Genomic DNA, 22,788 nt, shown 5'->3' on the forward strand with positions numbered 1-22,788 from the left:
TGGACACACTGCTGGGAAGAGACAGAGGCAGCGTTTGAACACTAGCAGTCAGATTGCCAAATGAAAGCTTTCAGTTTACCTTTGATAACAAGAATAAATGGGCTTCCCTGACAGCTCAACAGTAAAGAATATGCCTGCCATGGCAGGAGCTTTTGGGTTTGATCCCTGGGTCGGGAAGATCCCCTTGAGAAGAAAAATGACAACCCATTCCAGTATTCTTGCCTGGGAAATCCCATGGACAGAAGAGTCTGGTGGGCTATGGCCCATGGGGTCACAAAAGAGTCGGATACAACTTAACGACAGAACAACAGTCAGATTCCAGGGCCTGTGCTGGGGCTCATCTCAGGCAAAACCCAACTCTATTCTATGTTAGAAAACGGAATGTTATATGAACATTAAGGGCTGCACTTCCTAGAGTCGGTGAGCATATATCTTAAAAATCCTCAAAAAGTGTTTCGAACAAGTTATAACCAACAATGACAATATCCTCTGACTTCTAAACAACTGTTTGTGGGTGTTTTACCTGTGTTCAGATGCTTCTGATAGGGGACTGGTTTTATCAATGTGGACGGAGAAGGCAATGGCACCCCACTCCAGTACTCTTGCCTGGAAAATCCCATGGACAGAGGAGCCTCGTAGGCTGCAGGCCATTGGATGGTGAAGAGTCGGACACGACTGAGCGACTTCACTTTTACTTTTCACTTTCAGGCATTGGAGAAGGAAATGGCAACCCACTCCAGTGTTCTTGCCTGGAGAATCCCAGGGACAGGGGAGCTTGGTGGGCTGCCGTCTATGGGATCACACAGAGTCGGAAACGACTGAAGCGACTTAGCATAGTGTGAACTGAGGGACCATTAGCATAGTGTGAACTGAGGGACCATTCAAACAAACCTTCCTCCGTCTGGCCGCTAGATGGAGCCCTGACATCATAAAGCTCAAGCACAGCCCTGGTGCTGACCAGAAAGATTTTCAGAAAGAGGGACTGTAAAAATGCATCTTTTCCGAGCCCCTCATTTAAAGTTAGGAAACTTCAGAACAGTAAAGTCAAATGACCAATCCACCCATTCTTTATTAAAAGTTAAAACGGCAAGATAGGCAGGAAAATTGGAAAGCAATAAAATATGTTTATTAGGTTCTCTAATGATAAAAATATAATCAGAGTATCTGCTCTCTAATAACACCTGTTAATGTGCCCGACACTGTGCAAGACACTTCCTAAAAAATCTCTGTTGTGTGTGTGAGTGAGCTCAGTTGCTCAGTCATGCCCGACTCTTTGTGACACCATGGACTGTAGCTCACCAGGCTCCTCTGTCCACGGGATTTCCTAGGCAAGAATATTGGAGTAGGTTGCCGTTTCCTCCTCCAGGGGATCCTCCCCTCTCAGGGATCCCACCCACATCTCTTGTGTCTCCTGCACTGGCAGGCGGATTTTTTTCACCACTGAGGATATCTGCAATCCTCACCAAATGCCTGCACAATGTATCCCACTTTCCCCCTTTTGATACGAAGAGAAGTTGAGGAACTGGTGTAAGTTAACACAGCCAGTTAACTGATGCAATGGACATGAACTTGGGCAAACTTCGCGAGATGGTGAAGGACAAGAGAGGCCTGGCGTGCCGCTGCTGGGGTCGCAGAGTCGGATATGACTAAGCGACTGAACGACAACAACCATACAGCCAGGGGCAGAGGCAGGCTTCAACCAGCTCAGGCACTACACTTGAGCTTCTCTCCTTAAATGAGCCAGGTGACACTTCAAATTGTTGGGATTCTCTGTTCCAAGCTTTCTCTGTGCTTTTTACTTTCTTTTTAAGGTGGAAATGAGAAGGACATTGCCAGCTGAGAATTTGGGGAATTTTTTTGGAAAAAATTTGAAATCGAATTTGTCCTACTGCTATATTAGTCAAGTTTATTAACCAAAAAGGGGGTAGGGTTCCTCCCTTCCAACCTGTCAAAAAAAATGTGAACAAAGACGGCTGTAAGGAATTCCTGGTTAGTCTCTGCTGACACAACACACACTTAAGACTGTTACAATGCTTTCTGCCAGATCCCAAGATTTTAGGGCTTCCTTTTACTACATCCTAGCAACAGTCATTTGAGTGTTAATTTCTTGAAAGTATACCTTTTCTACTAACAAACCCCCTAAAACGACTTTCAGCCTCCCCAGGAAACATAGGGTTTGTCAACTCAAAAAAAGAAAAAAGAAAAAAGAATGTGCCAGGACTTCACTGTAACTGGATCAAGTTTACTAATTACATCAGAAAATATTTTCTTAAGTTCAAACAGGACTCTTTACCTTAAATTAAAACCCTTTGCAAAAAATATAATGATACTTTCAGTGAATATCAGATTTTAAAATGGGGATTCAGGTAAAATATCAATATTCTAACAATTACAGCCTTAAATGAAATTGCTCTAGACATAAAAACTGATAAGTATTATATAAGCAGCACTTTCAGATCTTGTTTTACTTCCCTCAATGTGAGAGGGCACAACATATGTATTCAGAAAAGAAAAGATGAATATAGAGTGATGACTTGACAGTGGTTATTTTTAGATAATATAATTACACGTGACTTTTTATCTAGATTGCTTAAAGTTTCTATAGTGAACACGTTTTTCCTCTGAAGTAAAATAAAAAAAGAACACAGAATTTGGAATCAAAGTGACCTATGTTTGAATCCACACAATGCTACTTTCCAGCTCTGTCAACCTGGGCAAGTTAGGTTACCAAGCTTCTATCTTCTCATCCACAAAACAGCTACCCCCCTGCTCCAGGGGGTGGTTCTGATTATTCAACAGATGAAGTGTGCACAAAAGGCTTAGCATCGCTCCTGGCACATAAGCAAATGGTAGCTAATGATTTCCCCATGCTGTAAAATAGGACTGGAAACAATTTTAAGATTTTTGACAATTAAGAACTGACACACAAAGTACTCATGGCCTTTTACCTTGTGATTCCTCTTAAGAATATAGAAAAGAAACTGGGGCTGCAAAAAAGATATATGGACAAGTATGCCAACAATTACAGTTTTTAAAAAGTGAAAAACTGTGAATACCCAGATCTCATTCAAAAATTAATCAAGTAATTATCAAAACTATGGTATAGTAATTGAATGCATTCACGGAAAATTATAATGACGATCTACATTTATCATGAAGATTTACCATTATCTATATTTATAATGAAGATCTCCTTGCCATAGAAAGGAGTCTGTGATACATTAAGTGAAAAAAATAGTTGCTATAAGATATCAATCATGTTATAACTCCATGCTGATAAAAAAAAAAAAAAGAAATATTTTTGTAAGTCTCTGTGTGTGTGTGTATTCTTTAGGGGAAAAAAAAAAAAAAAAACTGTGTGCCAAAAACAAAAAACAGATAAAGAGAAAATTAATATCCTTAATAAATGTTGGAGAGGGTGTGGAGAAAAGGGAATCCTCTTACACTGTTGGTGGGAATGCAAACTAGTACAGCCACTATGGAGAACAGTGTGGAGATTCCTTAAAAAACTGGAAATAGAACTGCCTTATGATCCAGCAATCCCACTGCTGGGCATACCTACTGAGGAAACCAGAAGGGAAAGAGACACGTGTACCCCAACGTTCATCGCAGCACTGTTTGTAATAGCCAGGACATGGAAGCAACCTAGATGTGCATCAGCAGATGAATGGATAAGAAAGCTGTGGTACATATACACAATGGAGTATTACTCAGCCATTAAAAAGAATTCATTTGAATCAGTTCTAATGAGGTGGATGAAACTGGAGCCTATTAAACAGAGTGAAGTAAGCCAGAAGGAAAAACACCAATACAGTATACTAACGCATATATATGGAATTTAGAAAGATGATAACAATAACCCTGTGTACGAGACAGCAAAAGAGACACTGATGTATGGAACAGTCTTACGGACTCTGTGGGAGAGGGAGAGGGTGGGAAGATTTGCGAGAATGGCATTGAAACATGTAAAATATCATGTATGAAACGAGATGCCAGTCCAGGTTCAATGCACGATACTGGATGCTTGGGGCTAGTGCACTGGGACGACCCAGAGGGATGGTATGGGGAGGGAGGAGGGAGGAGGGTTCAGGATGGGGAGCACATGTATACCTGTGATGGATTCATTTTGATATTTGGCAAAACTAATACAATTATGTAAAGTTTAAAAATAAAAAAAATAATCCCACCACCAACTAGTAAACATAGAAAACATAGTTACAATTATAGATCACTTTTTATGCTGCTAATAATATTAGTTCATCTGCATTTTCTTCTTTTTCAAAAATGATAATCAGGCATTACCTCTATAAAAATATTTTAAATGGTTTTTAAAAATTATATTCCTCAGCTTCTCTTTAAGGAAATTTCATTTAAAAATGAAATCCTAAATGGTAAAATTCTTTCAGCTTCATGCAAAAACAAAGCCACTACAGAAACCATATGCCTACTTAAGTTTTCTGGGTCTGAGTTGGGTCATTTTGCACAAAAGGGAGATTTAATCAATCCTGTCTTGAAGACCAACTCTGGAAAAGCAGTTCCCTGAGGCACTTAACAAGTTATTCCTAACAATCCAACAGAAGAGAGGTTAATCAGTCAACGTCTGGAGTGAAAAAGACTCATGAGCAAATTTGTGAATAAGAAGATCTAACTCTGGCTTCAGTACAGTGACCGCCTGGTTGTCAGGAGGATTACCCATCCCCAGAGGAAAACCATAATTCAAGCAGAGTTCCCTGGGAGACAGATGATAGGTATGAAATGATAGGCACATGTGTGAAAATGCAAACAAATGATCAAATCCAAATAAATGAATAACCATATGCAATGAAACTAGATTTTGGAATAAATAGCTATGATGATGATGATAATTTAAAGAAGAATAAATCTAGAATAGGGGTTTTCAATTATGTTTCTTTGGAGGACTAGAGTTTCAACTGTAAGACCAGATAGGGGGCAGGAAAAAGATGAGTTATTATGTTCATGGGTGATATTTTTAAAATTTATGTATTTCTCCCATAAATCATTCTTAAACTTTTGATGCCTATCATTATTTGTGTTCTAGGGAATGTGAGGTTAAAAAATAATAATAATAAGTAAAAAAAAAATATGCTAATGAGGAAACTCACATAGTCAACCACATTTCATTCAAAAGGCTTATTTTTTTTATTAAATTTATTTATTTTTAATTGAAGAATAATTGCTTTACAGTATTATGTTGGTTTTTGCCAAACATCAACATGAATCAGCCATAGGTATACCTATGTCCCTTCCCTCAAGAGGCTTATTTTTAGTCTTTTTTTTCCCCTGAATATGTATGCCTCTGGCTATACAAAGACTGCAAATAAGTAGTTTAACTTTTGTCAGCTGGAAGATTGTTCCTAGCTGTCAGGATGGAACTGAACAGATCAGTGCGGTAACGAGGTTTAGAAGCTATACTCTGTGCTGAAGTACCACCGGTTCTGCATATTACTCTGTGAACTTGGGCAAATTCGCTGCTCATAAGCCTCGGTTTCCTCTTCTGTGAAATGGATAGTGCCTACACCACATAGAATCGTGTGTGCACTAAACGAGATGGTGCTGTGATTAGCTGGTAACTAGCACACAGTTGCCTGGAAAATCCCATGGGCGGAGGAGCCTGGTGGGCTGCAGTCCATGGGGTCGCTAAGAGTCGGACACCACTGAGCGACTTTACTTTCACTTTTCACTTTCATGCATCGGAGAAGGAAATGGCAACCCACTCCAGTGTTCTTGCCTGGAGAATCCCAGGGACAGGGGAGCCTGGTGGGCTGCCGTCTATGGGGTCGCACAGAGTTGGACACGACTGAAGTGACTTAGCAGCAGCAACAGCAGCAGCACACAGTAAGTACTCAATAAATGATACCATCATCACATTATTAATCATGTTGTTCCCAAAAGAATACTGTGATGTGCAGCACGCCTCCACCACCAAATAAATCTGAGATCGGCTGATACAATTCATCAACCTGCTTATTGTTGTGATCAGCTGGTTTCTCAGATTCTTCTTTAATAATTGGGTCAAGGTAAAGTGAACACACTATTAACAGCAACCTACAAATTTGCTAGTTTTAAACAGTGATTATAGTTCCACTCACTAAACTCTAAATTTAACATACTAATTACTACTGTTCAACTTTTTAATTAATAAATATTCTTTGGAGAATATTACCAAAAGAAAGCATTATCTTAGGAAACCAAGAAATGAAAGAAGATTAACTAATATTTTCAGAGGGTAAAGTAAAGAAAAACCTACCATTTTCAATTTTGCTTTTGGGATGTGGTCCACTAAATGCTAAAAATTTTCCCGGAACAATCCAGTTGAAGTCACCATTTTCAACTCGCTGGGAGGATTTTGTGAGAAAAGAGAAGAAAAATATTTTATAATCCTTATACAATTTAGAAGACCCTTACAAATAAAACTGCTTTGGCATAGCAGTCATTGTTTTTACACAGTATAACAGTTTTTAAAACAAGTTTAAACATGGAGTACTTTTTGAAAATAATATATTGATAAAATATTTTAAATGTATTAATACAGCCTTAAAATATAGCAGAGAAATGGTTTCACATATTGCCAGTAGAAATGACCAAATTTTTATTAACCTAGTATGCAGTAAATGGAGAAGGCAATGGCACCCCACTCCAGCACCCTTGCCTGAAAAATCCCACGGACGGAGGAGCCTGGTAGGCTGCAGTCCATGGGGTCACTGAGAGTCGGACACAACTGAGCGACTTCACTTTTCACTTTCATGCATCAGAGAAGGAAATGACAACCTACTCCAGTGTTCTTGCCTGGAGAATCCCAGGGACGGGGGAGCCTGGTGGGCTGCCGTCTATGGGGTCGCACAGAGTCAGACATGACTGAAGCGACTTAGCAGTACTAGACTAACTGGACATACATGAAGACAAAATAATACAGCTTAAAATAAAAAAACATCTGATTCTCAAAATTTTATGCATTTTTATCTAGAAAAGTTTAGAAAACTTTATTTAAAGTGGAGATACTTTGCTGAAAATAATTTTGTCTTTTGGCTACTCTGCAATGAAAATGACATGAAAACAAACATTGCTTGTCCTGGCAAGAAATAAAGGCAAACAACAGAAGACATAAAATACAAGCATTTTCCATGAATATGGTAAACATCCTTTAAACAATGAAAAAAAAATCGAAAAATATCTGGGTCATGAGGAACACATCTCCATTTTTTGTTTGTTTTTGTAGGTTGCTATATTTTATCAGTGCTGATCTTTAGACTGGGAAACAGAAGTCAGGAATGAGAGACAGGCTAATCAAACCCTCATGGTATACCACAAACTGGAGACAGCCAGGGTCTACTGCAGGGGCTACCAACCCAACAGTCACAAGGGTCAGGCAAGAGACATCAGCTCAGTTCAGTCGCTCAGTCATGTCCAATTCTTTGCAACCCCATGGACTACAGCATGCCAGGCTTCCCTGTCCTTCACCAACTCCCAGAGCTTGCTCAAACTCATGTCCATAGAGTCAGTGATGCCATCCAACCATCTCATCCTTTGTCATCCCCTTCGCCTCCTGCCTTCAATCTTTCCCAGCATCAGGGTCTTTTCCAATGAGTCAGTTCTTCCCATCAGGTGGCCAAAGTATTGGAATTTCAGCTTCAGTATCAGTCCTTCCAATGAATATTCAGGACTGATTTCCTTTAGGATTGCAGCTTTGACCTCCTTGCAGTCCAAAGGATTCTCAAGAGTCTTCTCCAACACCACAGTTCAAAAGTATCAATTCTTCGGCACTTAGAGTTCTTTATGATCCAACCAACTCTCATATCCATACATGACTACTGGAAAAACCATAGCTTTGACTAGACGGACCCTTGTCAGCAAAGTAATGTCTCTGCTTTTTAATATGCTGTCTAGGATTATCATAGCTTTTCCTCCAAGGAGCAAGCATCTTTTTAATTTCATGGCCACAGTCACCATCTGTAGTGATTTTGGAGCCCAAGACAGTGGCTTGCTGCAGGGTCAGGAACACTAAATACAACTATGTGTGCACAAGTCCTTTTGAAGGAGGTCCCATCACCTTCATTACCCCAACATAGTTTGGCCTCAGGCCAAACAAGAGGAAGGGAACACAGCCCCACCCATCAACAGAAAACTGGATTAAAGATTTACTGTGCATGGCCCTACTCATCAGAACAAGACCCAGTTTCCCCCCCAGTCAGTCTCTCCCATCAGGAAGCTTCCATAAGCCTCTTATCCTTATCCATAGAGAGAAGACAGAATAAAACCACAATCACAGAAACTAACCAAACTGATCACATGGACCACAGCCTTGTCTAACTCAATGAAACTATGAGCCATGCCGTGTAGGGCCACCCAAGGTGGACAGATCATGGTGGAGAGTTCTGACAAAACGTGGTCCACTGGAGAAGGGAATGGCAAACCACTTCAGTATTCTTGCCTTAAGAACCCCATGAACAGTATGAAAAGGCAAGAAGCATATAGAGGCAAATGCTCCTCAGTCCTAGCCAACTGTCCACAGGAAAGTTGCTTGAATATGACCAATCTTCCAACTGGATGTTCATGTAAAATCTCTCTACGTTTGAAGCATTTTAAATTGTTTTTAAATACTAGTAAACCAAATAAAACACATGAGTGGACCAACTTTAATTAACAGCTCTCAGTCTCTGCTCTACACACTCTAGGACCCTCAGGAAACACCTGAAAACCAGGCAAGGGGTCGCGCATCCTCCCACTACTCTTTTGTTTCCTTCACTTTCGTCCCTTCCTGGTGTGCCTCTGAACCCATGGAACACTGGGGCAGGATTGAGGGTACCCAAACTTTGCATGCTACTGGGACACAGTTGTGCAGTGCATCACAAAACATGTGTATCTCTTCTTCCCGCAAGCATTGTTTAGCCCACCCCCAACCCCTACTCCCACCCCACCACCAGGTGCAGCTTCCAGGCTCCAATGGAGGTACCTGTGCTAGGCTTCCTCTAGCACTGCATAGGTACCTCCCCAGGCAGGGAAGGAAGGCAGTTCTCTCTGCTGGGCCAAGGTAATCCACATGAAAGGCTCCGTGCTCCACTACTCAGCACAGACCTCAATGTGGAGATCTGTGTCAAATACAGTCTGCACTCTGCTGTAAGAGCTCACGTGTACATGTGCATGCTCAGTTGCCCAGTTGTGTCTGACTCTTTATGATCCCATGGACTTCTGCCCGCCAAGCTCTTCTGTCCATGGAATTTTCTAGGCAAGAATACTGGAGTGGGTTGCCATTTCCTCCTCCAGGGGATCCTCCCAGGGACCGAACCCACCTCTCCTGTGTCTCCTGCATTGGCAGGCGGATTCTTTACCACTCAGCCATTTAGAGTAATGCCACCAAGGAAATCGGGAGCCTCTCCTTTAATTACTTATACTGCCGATTGGATTTGATTTTCACAAAAACCATAACTTAGCTGTACAATTTTCATGTTTAAAATGCAGACGGTTCTTTCCAGATATAAAAGTTATAAATGAAACTTTGCATGACACCTTGTAAATGTCTGAATTGCATTAATCTAATCATGATAAACATAAAATCTCTATAATGTCCTAAATAAAATCTTAGAGATGCTATGAATGTTCATGCCAAATTAAATGCCAAGCACTGCTATCTACTTAGAATAATTTGAATAAAGAATCTAATATATAGCTGTTTATGATAATTAAACATTTTCTTATTTAAATAAAGCAGTCAAATTAATGGCCAAATATTCCTTTCAAGTAATTTCTAAGCTTAAAACATTTTTAAAATTCAAAAATAAAGCTATGCTGTAATCACCAAAAGGCTAAAACCAACTATTTATGAACAGTAGAAGAAAAGAGGCTTCTACGTTTACTATTCCTGTATCCTTGAACAGGAAGTGGGCCTACATAAATACATTGTGCTATGTCTGTTTATGCGGATTAAAGACATCTGTTTGGTTAACTAGTAACCTTCTGTAATCAATTATATGGAGAGAGGCAATGGACTCACTCACAGAACCAAAAGAATATGTTTCCAACTCTGCCTACCCAAAACATTAGATAAACGTTAGATAATACTGGGCTACGTTTAGTAGCTTGGATAAGGTTAATGGTGTAAATGATAAGATTTAGGTCTTAGATCCAAATCTTACAAAAAAAATTAATAAGAAAATTATAGCTTTTAACTAATACATTAAACTTACTGGTAAGTTTCCAAAATTAATATCCATGCCTTCTTTCACAGTAGATTATACAAATGTCAATATTTATCAATTATAAAATACTTATGATGACACAAACTGGTTTTTCTAATTAAATGTGTGTGCCTGCGCATATGAGTGTGCACATGTGCACACACATACACACACACACTTCCAAGAAACCTAGATCAGACAGGAACTTAAAATACTTTCCAACATTACCACATTTACAAACTAACATCTAGGCAAAGGTGAAGTGAGAGACTGATTTTACCTCTTCCAATCTAAAGCCTACAACCTAAGTAGAGAAACCGCAGGTGTTCTTCACTGCAAGAAAACCCCAAAATGAAAATCTGAGTTCTTGAAACTGATACATTTATGTGTTAACATTCATGTAACTCTAGGATACTTGAACTTACAAAAGACTCACCACATTTCTTTGGAATAGTTAACCCTCCTGGTGCATTTAGTTTGCAAAAAAAAAGGAATCAATGTTTCTTACAAAGTAAAACAGCATTAAAACTGAAAAATTTCTTGAATAAGAATTAAATAAAATCTAATTTGATTTGAACACATGAATTTTTACAACTTCTAAGAAGGCATCTCTCTGTTGAGATGGTCGCAGTCTCTGAAAAGAATACGGAAAAACATTTGGCCATTTTACCACTATAAAAAACAGACAGTAAGAGAGAAAAGATAGGCCTTTGGGCTGACAATTACTGGACTGGTTCCCTTTATCAACAGATGTGTTTTCTAATACAATACAGATAAACAGTTTTTAAGCATGATTCAAAATTCATTAAAATATTTGCTAAGCCTTTATTATATATCAAGGACTATAATTTGTGTCATACATAAAATAAAAATATTCCCTCTGTTCTCTTAAGGAGTATGAAAATAAGTAACAAATAACATTAATAAGAATAACAGCAAACACATATGCACCACAGGCTCTGCACTAGGCACTACAGTATTACATGCACTTGTTTCCTTAGGGCAGCCTTTAAGGTTGGTGTTATTACCATCTCCATTCTACCCATTGCTATAGACTGAATGTTTGTGCCTTCCCAAAATACACATGTTGAAACCAAATCCCCAGTGGAATGGTATTAGGAAGTGGGCCCTTTGGGAGATTAGGCCATGATGATTGGAGACCTTATGGATGGATTAGTGACCTTATAAGAGACCCCCAGAGAGCTCCCTCTGTGAGGACACAGGGAGGACATAGAAGAATCTGGCCATCTATTAACCAGGAGGAGGGCCATTTCCAGACAACAGTTCTGCCGGTGTCTTGATCTTGGATTTCCCAGCCTCCAGAACTATGAAAATAAGTGTCTGTTGTTTAAGCCACAGTCTACGATACTTTGTTATAGCAGCCTGAACTAAGACATTCATTAAAGAAAAGGCTGCATTAAACTTTAATAAATGCTATCATACACATACATAAGAGGTTTCATGATGGCACAAATATTATTTTAAAAATAAAGACAGAACTACAAGGTCTTTTTTATTCATTAAAACACCTTCTTTATATTTCCTTACCTTCTGAAACAATAAAATAGTGTTGACAATATAGTTGTATTACATAAACACAAATATGCTGTCATGACTGGCACTTTGTGAGCTTAAAGCAAAGTAAATATTTGAGGTATTTGGCTTAAATTAAGTTGCCTTGCTATTTGGCTTTAAATAATAACCAACTCTAGATCATTACTTTAGATCCTCTTGTCCTGCCTCTTGAGAAACCTGTATGCAGGTCAGGAAGCAACAGTTAGAACTGGACATGGAACAACAGACTGGTTCCAAATAGGAAAAGGAGTACGTCAAGGCTGTATATTGTCAGCCTGCTTATTTAACTTATATGCAGAGTACATCATGAGAAACGCTGGGCTGGATGAAGCACAAGCTGGAATCAAGATTGCCGGGAGAAATATCAATAACCTCAGATATGCAGATGACACCACCCTTATGGCAGAAAGTGAAGAACTAAAGAGTCTCTTGATAAAAGTGAAAGAGGAGAGTGAAAAAGCTGCCTTAAAGTTCAACATTCAGAAAACTAAGATCATGGCATCCGGCCCCATCACTTCATGGCAAATAGATGGGGAAACAGTGGCTGACTTTATTTTTCTGGGCTCCAAAATCACTGCAGATGGTGATTGCAGCCATGAAATTAAAAGATGCTTACTCCTTGGAAGGAAAGTTATGACCAACCTAGATAGCAGTTTAAGAAGCAGAGACATTACTTTGTCAACAAAGGTTTGTCTAGTCAAGGCTATGGTTTTTCCAGTGGTCATGTATGGATGTGAGAGTTGGACTATAAAGAAAGCTGAACGCTGAAGAATTGATGCTTTTGAACCGTGGTGTTGGAGAAGATTCTTGAGAGTCCCTTGGACTGCAAGGAGATCAAACCAGTCCATCCTAAAGGAGATCAGTCCTGGCTGTTCATTGGAAGGACTGATACTGAAGCTGAAACTCCAATACTTTGGTCACGTGATGCAAAAAGCTGACTCATTTGAAAAGACCCTGATGCTGGGAGGAATTGGGGGCAGGAGGAGAAGGGGACGACAGAGGATGAGATGGTTGGATGGCATCACCAACCCAATGGACATGGGTTTGGGTGGATTCTGGGAGTTGGTGATGGACAGGGAGGCCTGGCGTGCTGCGGTTCATGGGATCGCAAAGAGTCAGACACGACTGAGCGACTAACTGAACTGAACTTTGAGAGGAACAGTGTGGTAGAGGGAAAGAGCAGCCCCATGTGGATGACTGCGTCACCTCTAAATACAGAAAACATTTAGGGACCTTCACCCGCAGCCCCATCCAGTGAATGCCCCTGCTGGCACAACCGCAGGGAGCAAGAATCTGGTGTACGTGTATAGGTGCCTTTCCAGTGCTCAAGACATCAAGATTTGAGGCCATCAGCATATATGTGGTTGCTGAATTTGGAGACAGTCCCCTCACTCATGGAAAATGTTTTGAACCAGAAATCACTTGGCCTAGAGACCAGTAGCATTTCTGGTGGCCAAAGGAAGAGAAAGAACCTGCAAGGGAGCCCGAGACATGTCCAGAGATGGAAGGAAGAGAAAAGCAAGAGACAGAATTTTGAAGTTGGGGAAGGAAAGTGAGTTTCTAGAATTAGAGAGTGGCCACAGAGTAAATCAAGTAGGAAGAAGACCAAGTCAACTGTTCCGTCTGGGTAACTCTTGCATTAAACAAGAACAGTTTCAGTTGAATGATAAGGGTCAAGGCAAGACCCATTATCAGTTGACTGCGTGAGTGACAACAAATTCAAGACTGCTCTCTTTAGAAGTGGAGGTGAAAGGAAGGACAGAGACCAAACAATAAATAGAGAGGAAGAAAAAAAATGGGGAATTTCTTTGACCTCAAGATACTTTACAAATTTAACCAACACGATCTTTGAAGCAGCAATGGGTACAGTGTTTTAGTAGATGTGAAAACACTGGGTCCAAGAAGATTGAATCTTGCTTCCTTAAACTTGTGGTCTTTGGGGGTATAATCAACCCTACAGGACAGCTCCAGGGAAATGCTTCTAAAAGTTCTTTTAATAGTCACCCTGTGAGGCTCACCTCCCTAGTCCCTCCAAGTGTGAGGACATGCTCATATACCTGCATTCTAGAGCTTGCTTGACCCAGTCATATGACAGGAATTCAAAACTACAGTGCCAGAACTTCACGTCTTTTTTTTTCTCCCCCAGTTTTTTCATTCACAGAGAACAAAGCAAGCAGCATTCAGTTCAGTTCAGTTCAATCGCTCAGTCGTGTCCGACTCTTTGCTACCCCATGAATCGCAGCACACCAGGCCTCCCTGTCCATCACCAACTCCCGGAGTTCACCCAAACTCATGTGCATCGAGTCGGTGATGCCATCCAGCCATCTCATCTTCTGTCGTCCCCTTCTCCTCCTGCCCCCAATCCCTCCCAGCATCAGGGTCTTGTCCAGTGAGTCAACTCTTCGCATGAGGTGGCCAAAGTATTGGAGTTTCAGCCTCAGCATCAGTCCTTCCAATGAACACCCAACAAAGGTCCATCTAGTCAAGGCTAGGGTTTTTCCAGTGGTCATGTATGGATGTGAGAGATGGACTGTGAAGAAAGCTGAGCACCGAAGCAGCATTAGATAACATTCTAATTTGCTATACAAATTCTAATTGAAAGCAAAGCCTTGAAACCTCATATGTCAGATGTTCAACAAATATTCCTGCCCTTGACCTGAGGTAACACACTGAGAGAGAAGAGTCCTGACAAACTTTATTTTCAAGGTATATACAAAAGGGCAATATTGGGCATTTACCCCACCTGATCATTTGACAATTTACTTATTAAACTGCAATGAAGAATGACATAGTCAACCTGGGGACAGTCTCTGTTCATATATTAAACTAAACTGACATTACATGCTAGCCCTGATTGAAGATTACAATATCTAGCAATCTGTGTTGCAAATAAGTGGTTTTTTTTAAAAAAAGAAAATAACAACTCACTCTTGCTTCATAGATTGGCTGGTAATGAAAAAAAAGAAATGTCATTTCAAGAAGTTGCCTATCGTAATCAATAAATTTTCTCCCTGGAGTGTCACTACAAAATCAAAGTGGATTCTTAATTAATATGTCTTGCTCATTTGCCATTGAAAAGTAGTTAGTTTTAACAGATAATATAAAATATCTTGAAATGTGTTATACTCCTGCTTTTAGAACTCATTCGCTCATTTATTCATTAGTTCTTTCACTTCATAAACATTTAATGACAGCCCACTATGAGTATTCTGTGCTACTGGGTTACTTATTGATACAAAAATGAGTGAGACACGGTTCTTGACTTCAAGTACCCCGAGTGCAGGGATGTCACAGGTGTGTAAACAGAGCATCACACAAGGCTGTGTGAGAAGAGCTCCCATCGAGTTAAGAATGACTTTGTTGTTTTTGTTGTTTTTCAGTTGCTAAGTCGTGTCCAACTCCTTGGGATTCCATGTACTCCAGCATGTCAGGCTCCTCTGTCCTCCACTATCTCCTGGAGTTTGCTCAAATTCACGTCCATTGAGTCAGTGATGTTATCTAAACATCTCATCCTCTGCCACCCCCTTTCTCCTCCTGCCCTCTATCTCTCCCAGCATTAGGGTCTTTTCCAATGAGTCGGTTCTTTGCATCAGGTGGCCAAAGTATCGGCGCATGAGCATCAGTCCTTCCAATGAATATGCAGGGTTAATTTCCTTCAGGATTGACTGGTTTGATCTCCTTGCCGTCCAAGGCTTAAGACATGCAAATAGATAAATATTGTGTGCAGGGGAGAAAAGGTCACAAGGAGGAGGAACAGGAAACAAGAACATGTGTGAAGGCACAAAAGTATGCAGAAACACTGCCACCCAGGAAGCTATGCAGACTGGGTGTGAGGAGGAAGGCAAAAGGACAAACAGGGGGAAGATGGCAAAGCCCATGTCCAGAGGGCTTTCTGTGCTGCACTCAGGGGCATGCGTTTCCTCCACACTCTACCTGAGGGTAGAGCCCATGGAGGACTTAAAGCAGGGGAGTGATATAAGCAGACTTAAGTTCTAAAACATGGTCTCTGAGAGTGATGTGGAGACTTGATGGAAGACACCCAAGGACCAAGAAAATCCCAGCCAGTCCCAAGCATTCAGAATCTACTGACACTTTCTCACAGTCCCCAGATGGGCTCCATTGCAATGCGGCCAAGAAAATGTGAAATCACTTTCTAGAAGAGGCGATGATAGCAATAACTATGACTTATGAATTGCTAGAGTCTCAGAAGCAAAACTTTCCACATTCAGCCTGTCATAGATCAGCGAGAAATGCTGCATAGACAATCTGACAATCAAAAAGAGGGAAGTGTGTAGGAAGGGTCAAACATGATAACACCTGCAGAATGAGGCACAAGAATACATGGAATGTATGACAGCAGCTGATAAGAACAAAGTCTCTAAACCCACCCATGGAGAAACGAAATTACAGGGCACCTTCTGAAAAAAAATATTGGCCTAGCAAATATACTGAGCAAACAGAAAGTACTTGATAAATGTCTGTTCAATAAATTAACTGAAAAGCTACCAAATTGAAGCCAAAAAGAGTGTGATGCAGCTTCTTGGTTCTCATATAACAAACATTTACCTGCATACCTTATTTCTGTAGAACAAAGCCTCCCAATCAGTTTAACAGAATGGAGTTGCCTGGGCTGGGGCTGGGGCAGCCTGGGATCCCAGGCCAGTCGCCGAAAGCTGTGAACTATGATCACACAGTGCTGATCAAATACAGTCACATTTTCCACATGTGCCGTGACCAGAGAAAACAAGAGGAAGCCCTGTACTGTGACTCCACTCAGATCAGCAGGAGCCAGCCTGCCTGTCATCAGGCCTGCCGAAGCCAAACCCAGCTCCACCCACCTCCATCAAGTAACCCGTGGTAAAGAAACGCCCCAGGTTTGCCAGCACATAAAAGCACCAGATCAAGTTAATAATTACTTGATATTCTGGGAAATATCCTCATATTGATAAAATTATTTCATAGAAAGCTTTTTTTCTCAAAATAAAGGGATGACTTACGGAGGAAAAACATAATGGCAGAAAGGAAATAGCTCAAAGAAAGAAGTCAAAGCAATCTTTTAGCTTTTGAAGTAGGTTTTACATTAACTTGAAGCTCTTCAGTTCAGTTCAGTCGCTCAGTCGTGTCCGACTCTTTGCGACCCCATGAATCACAGCACGCCAGGCCTCCCTGTCCATCACCAACTCCTGGAGTTCACTCAGACTCACGGCCATCAAGTCAGTGATGCCATCCAGCCATCTCATCCTCTGTCGTCCCCTTCTCCTGCTCCCAATCCCTCCCAGCATCAGAGTCTTTTCCAATGGGTCAACTCTTCGCATGAGGTGGCCAAAATACTGGAGTTTCAGCTTTAGTATCATTCCTTCCAAAGAAATCCCAGGGCTGATCTCCTTCAGAATGGACTGGTTGGATCTCCTTGCAGTCCAAGGGACTCTCAAGAGTCTTCTCCAAGTAGCTGATCCCAAAAAGATATTTAAAGCAGCTCCTCAAAGTTGCATAGGCCAAATTCTAGATGCAGTCATAAATGTAAGGCACACTGATGAGGCAACTCCAAATGCTGCCATGGAAGCTCCATTTCTTTGCATTTCTCTCTCTCTCCCCTCCCCACAACTAGAAATAGGGTGCTGCTCTGTGAGCCATCTGTGTATGCCCAACAAAGGGACATCAACAATATAGCAAGCCTTCTCGTAAGTAGTGGAAAGTCCCATCTTGTTTAGGGGACAATCAAAATAAGAAACTAAAGATGTAACTTCAAATTCTCTTTGATGAATAACAACTGCTTAAGATGGCATCATTTGTGAGTGGTGGTATTTAAACAAGGTCTTACCCGGTAAGGATAGTTCCCCACAAAGGAACAGAAGTTGACCAAAGGCAGATTCTGTATGTGGGTGTTATTTCAGGGTCTTACAAACAGAATATTTTCCTATACTTTGAATATTTACTAAGCTTTACTGCTAGAGAGGATACACATCCTCACGTACCTGAAAGAAAGTGAAAGTGAAGTCGCTCAGTTGTGTCTGACTCTTTGCAACCCCATGGGCTGTAGCCCACCAGGCTCCTCCGTCCATGGGATTCTCCAGGCAAGAGTACTGGAGTGGGTTACCATTTCCTTCTCCAGGGGATCTTCCCGATCCAGGGATTTAACCCAGGTCTCCTGCGTTGCAGGCAGACGCTTTAACCTTTGAGCCACCAGGGAAGCCCCTCACATACCTACAGATGCATAACTTGAATACTCATTCATCTTCACTGTTTTTCCCTAGAGTTAAAGGTCTATTTTAATTTTTCAAATAAACTTATTGATGGTTAGATTTCAAAGGAGTGACTGTTCTTAGTTCTCAAGTTCTTGGAGAATACCTTAAGAAACCTGTTGGAAAAGGGGACACTGATTCTTAGCAGAAGTTTTTGGGGCCTCATGTTGCAGTTACTTTTTCGATCCTCCCAGCATAGCTCCAAGAATATATCTATTTGATCAGTGTAAATATGATCAAAAATATAGTTCCACAACAGCTTGGCAAAGGACCTAAAGAGACCATATTTTAGAAAATACTTTTGTTTATCAATAATTTATACAATGGACTATTTGTAAGTCATATAAAAATAATGTAACAGCCTGAGATATCTTAGTCCAAACCTTCTAAATAGAATAGAGCCTTGAAATTAATTCTTACGTGAAAAATTAAAACACTTGAAGCTGCAAGATGTAACCTGTTCCGTTATCCTAGGTTTCATGTCATTTATGATGGTTCATTGGCAAGCCTGTCCTTGAACAATCTGCACTTTAGCTATGTCTGGCTACCAAGCACTTGAAATGTAGCTGGTCCAAACTGAGATGTGCCGCAGTACAAACTACACACTGGGTTTCAAAGGCTCAATTCAAAATTAGAAATATAAAATACTTCATTAATAATTGTTACATTGATTATATGCCAAAATATTATTTCTGGTACAGTGCATTAAAGAAAACATATTATTGCAATTAATTTCATCATATCTTTTTACTTTTTAAAATGCAGATATTAGCTTTTGAATATATATATTATATACACAAATATGATTCTCATATTTCTATTGGACAGCACTGCTCTAGACCCTTTTGCAGAATGAGCAGAGTGGTTCCTATGCTCTGCTGACCTTGTCATGAACATTAAAAGAAGCATTCTTATCACAAGACTCTTTTAGGATTTCCCTGGTGGTACAGTGGATAGGTATTCACCTCCAATGCAGGGAACATGGGTTTGATCCCTGGTCCAGGAAGATTCCACATGCTGAGGGGCTACTCAGCCCATGTGCCACAACTACTGGACCTGACTGAGTGCTGCAAACTGAAGCCCACGCCCGTGCTCCACAAGAGAAGCCAGCACAAGGAGAGGTCCACATGCAGCAGCAAAGAGTAACCCCCACTCACCGCAACTAGAGAAGGCCCGCGCACAGCAACGAAGCCCGGCATGGCCAAAAATACATAAATAAATAACAGACTCCCTTTTAATCTCACATAGAACTGCTATATCATCAATTTAAGCTTTTTCTTGAGTCAAATATTAAATGAGGTTTAGTCAAGAAGTGCCTTTGGAACCTTTAATTTGCGCATTTCCTTATCATCTAAGACTTACATTCTCATAATCTGCTATCAATAATAACACTTTTACTTTGAAAACTATAGACTTCGTTGGAATACTGACTTTGTTAGAGCTAATGAAGTATATGAACTTAGCTATTCCACGAGTTTACCAAATGTCCAGACTCACTAAAGTAGAGCAAACAGTGGAACAAGTTATAACAAAAAACGATTGGGCCCACAGATTGTCAGGAAGAGTTCCTTTATTTATCCACTTGTTTCTTAAGCAGCATTTATGAAATGCCCCCTACCTGCTGATCACACATCTACTTCTGATTTTTTATTTTATAGGCTTTATGATAGAATAGACAAATCATTCTCTAAAAGGAAGTTATTTGATGGAAAACTTTTCAAGTGTTCACCAACTGCCTCCTCTCCTCCCATTACCTGGCTGATGGTCGTTGTTATTCATTCAGGTTAAGATGTGATCACATTCTCATCAGATTTTTAGTTAGTTGGTTGCGTGCTTTTCAAAAATAAAGTTAAAACTATGTTTAGGGTTTTCAATAGCTTTTTCAACTAACTCTCAACATCACCATCAAAGTTTTAAAAAAGAGAAAGGAGTAAGTAAATCATCAACTAGTTTTCTCTCTTTATTGTGGTAGGTCTTTGTCCTCCTCCCTCTCTAACCTCCACCCCAATCTCTCCTTTCATTGAAATGGCTCCAGTTGTTTTGCCATGTATTTTTCTCCAGGTTCATATACATGGGACAGAGATGCAGGTTTGGGGGAGACTTGAAACTTATCTAACGTGGAGGCCCATTTCAAAAAAAGAATACAAAATGATGAACACAAAAATGGATTCCATGCAAATGGGGACCTATACAATTTAAACTTCACTCACTTCATAGGAAATTACTGATACCTTTGCTCATATAATACAGATAGACAGATATATGTACAAGGTGGAGGCGGGTCTTGTTATTGTTTGTTTAAAAAAATAGAAGGTTATAAGCACTCTTCCGTATCAACTTTTTCCAATCAATATATAATAGAAATCATTCACGAAAAGTGGCATAGCTCAAGTCAATTTCTTTAAATCACTACATAACATTCCATGGTGTATCTGTACTAGAAGTTATTTATTCAACCTTCCCCCTTAAAATGCAATCGTTTTGTTCCCAATTCTTTGTGGGATGGGGGTGGGTAGTAGGATTCTTTTTTTTTTCGACACTACTGTTGGGTGCACCAAAAAGTTCATTCGGGTTTTTCTGTACCATCGTATGGAAAAACCCAAACAAACTTTTTGGCCAACCCAATAAAAATGCCACAATAACAAAGTTTTTACAATTTAAGAAGAAGAAATTCTTTGGAGATTTTTAATAAATTGTACTACATGTATTAGTTTAGGGAGAAGTGGCAGTTTTATGAAGTTAAATCTTTCTATCCAAGAACACAGGACACATTTTCCATTTAATCATGTACAGTCCACAAGGAATTTACAATCTAGTAAGGAAAATAAAGCTTTTATGCAAATAGCCATAATATAAGAAAAATGGAAAGCACAAATCTTGACACATGAAATAGAGGGGGAGAGAATATTGTAAAGGGTGAGAGCTGATCTGTGTAGGATTTTACACACATGAGAGGAAAATGTTAAAGGTGACGGATATTTGGAGAAAACAAGCTCAGCCAGGGTGCAGAGATATTCAAGAAACAATAAATAAGCAGCCCAGAAGGGCTGGAACACAGAGTGCACAGACTGAAGAAACAGGAGACGGGCCAGCAAGGTGGGCTGGACTGCATCCAAAGCTAACAATGCCAGGACAGGGGAATTTACCCTCATTTCAGCCAGATAATGGGAGCGGCAGCCAGTGTGGGGACAAGACAAGGCAAGAACTCTGTTTTAAGACCATTCAGTGAAGTGTGTGAAAGACCAAGGGGCGAAGGGCCTGGGCTTCTTAAAGAGCAGTTATAATTGTCTACCAGAGAGGACACAACACCTGAGCCAGGGGAAGGAAATGAGAACACAGAGGAAGAGAGAGACGAAACACACCCCAGGGGCCCTAGCAACGGGAACTCAAATAGTCAACAGATTATGGAGGGGAAAAAAGCGATGTTTTCAGTCTTGAGCCTGGGTGAACAGTAGAGCAGTGATGCCATTCACACAGATGAACAAAGCCAAAGCCCAAGTTTGGGTGAAAGATGACTAGTTTCTTCTCAGATGTGTCAAACGTAACATGTAAGCAGGATATCCGAACAGATACATCCTGACCTAGAGACCAGAATGTGAGGGCTACCCTTGTCCTCCTAGTGAAAGTGAAAGTAGCTCAGTCGTGTCTATTTGTGAAGCCAAGGACTATACAGTCCGTGGAATTCTCTAGGCCAGAATACTGGAGTGGGTAGCCTTTGCTTTCTCCAGGGGATATTCCCAGCCCAGGGATCAAACCCAGGTTTCCCACATTGCAGGTGGATTCTTTACCAGCTGAGCCACCAGGGAAGCCATGCTAAGAAGAGTGATAAATGTTATAACCCTGGAGAACCTTGACAGAACAGCTCATTTTCACGAATGGTCAACCTACTCAGAGTCTACTGGTGTCTCACATTTCAGGAAAAGTTGACTACTTCTAGGTAGGTGCCCAATATGCTACTGGAGATCAGTGGAGAAATAACTCCAGAAAGAATGAAGGGACAGAACCAAAGCAAAAACAACATCATACAGTTGTGGATGTGACTGGTGATAGAAGCAAGGTCCGATGCTGTAAAGAGCAGTATTGCATAGGAACCTGGAATGTTAGGTCCATGAATCAAGGCAAATTGGAAGTGGTCAAACAGGAGACAGCAAGAGTGAACATCGACATTCTAGGAATCAGCGAACTAAGATGGACTGGAATGGGTGAATTTAACTCAGATGACCATTATATCTACTACTGTGAGCAGGAATCCCTTAGAAGAAATGGAGTAGCCATCATGGTCAACAAAAGAATCCGAAATGCAGTACTTGGATGCAATCTCAAAAACAACAGAATGATCTCTGTTCATTTCCAAGGCAAACCATTCAATATGACGCCAATCCAAGTCAATGCCCCAACCAGTAATGCTGAAGAAGCTGAAGCTGAATGGTTCTCTGAAGACCTATAAGACCTTTTAGAACTAACACCTAAAGAAGATGTCCTTTTCATTATAGGGGACTAGAATGCAAAAGTAGGAAGTCAAGAAACACCTAGAGTAACAGGCAAATTTGGCCTTGGAGTACGGAATGAAGCAGGGCAAAGGCTAACAGAGTTCTGCCAAGAGAACACACTGGTCATAGCAAACACCCTCTTCCAACAACACAAGAGAAGACTCTACACATGGACATCACCAGATGGTCAACACTGAAAGCATACTGATTATATTCTCTGCAGCCAAGGATGGAGAAGCTCTATACAGTCAGCAAAAACAAGACTGGGAGCTGACTGTGGCTCAGATC

At 40.6% G+C, this 22,788-nt stretch overlaps 1 protein-coding gene across 9 annotated transcripts in view; it reads right to left on the reverse strand.

The window, feature by feature from the left end:
• The window catches only part of CDC14A (cell division cycle 14A), a 195,742-nt gene that overhangs the window by 71,604 nt on the left and 101,350 nt on the right, over nucleotides 1-22,788 (reverse strand). For all 9 annotated transcript variants that reach the window (XM_059885067.1, XM_059885068.1, XM_059885063.1 and 6 more), the window contains one exon: nucleotides 6,269-6,356. In XM_059885067.1, coding sequence (XP_059741050.1) covers nucleotides 6,269-6,356 — 88 coding nt within the window. The remainder of the gene's footprint in view (nucleotides 1-6,268; nucleotides 6,357-22,788) is intronic.

The sequence above is a fragment of the Bos taurus genome, chromosome 3 (assembly GCF_002263795.3).
Source record: "Bos taurus isolate L1 Dominette 01449 registration number 42190680 breed Hereford chromosome 3, ARS-UCD2.0, whole genome shotgun sequence".
NCBI classification, from domain to species: Eukaryota; Metazoa; Chordata; class Mammalia; order Artiodactyla; family Bovidae; genus Bos; species Bos taurus.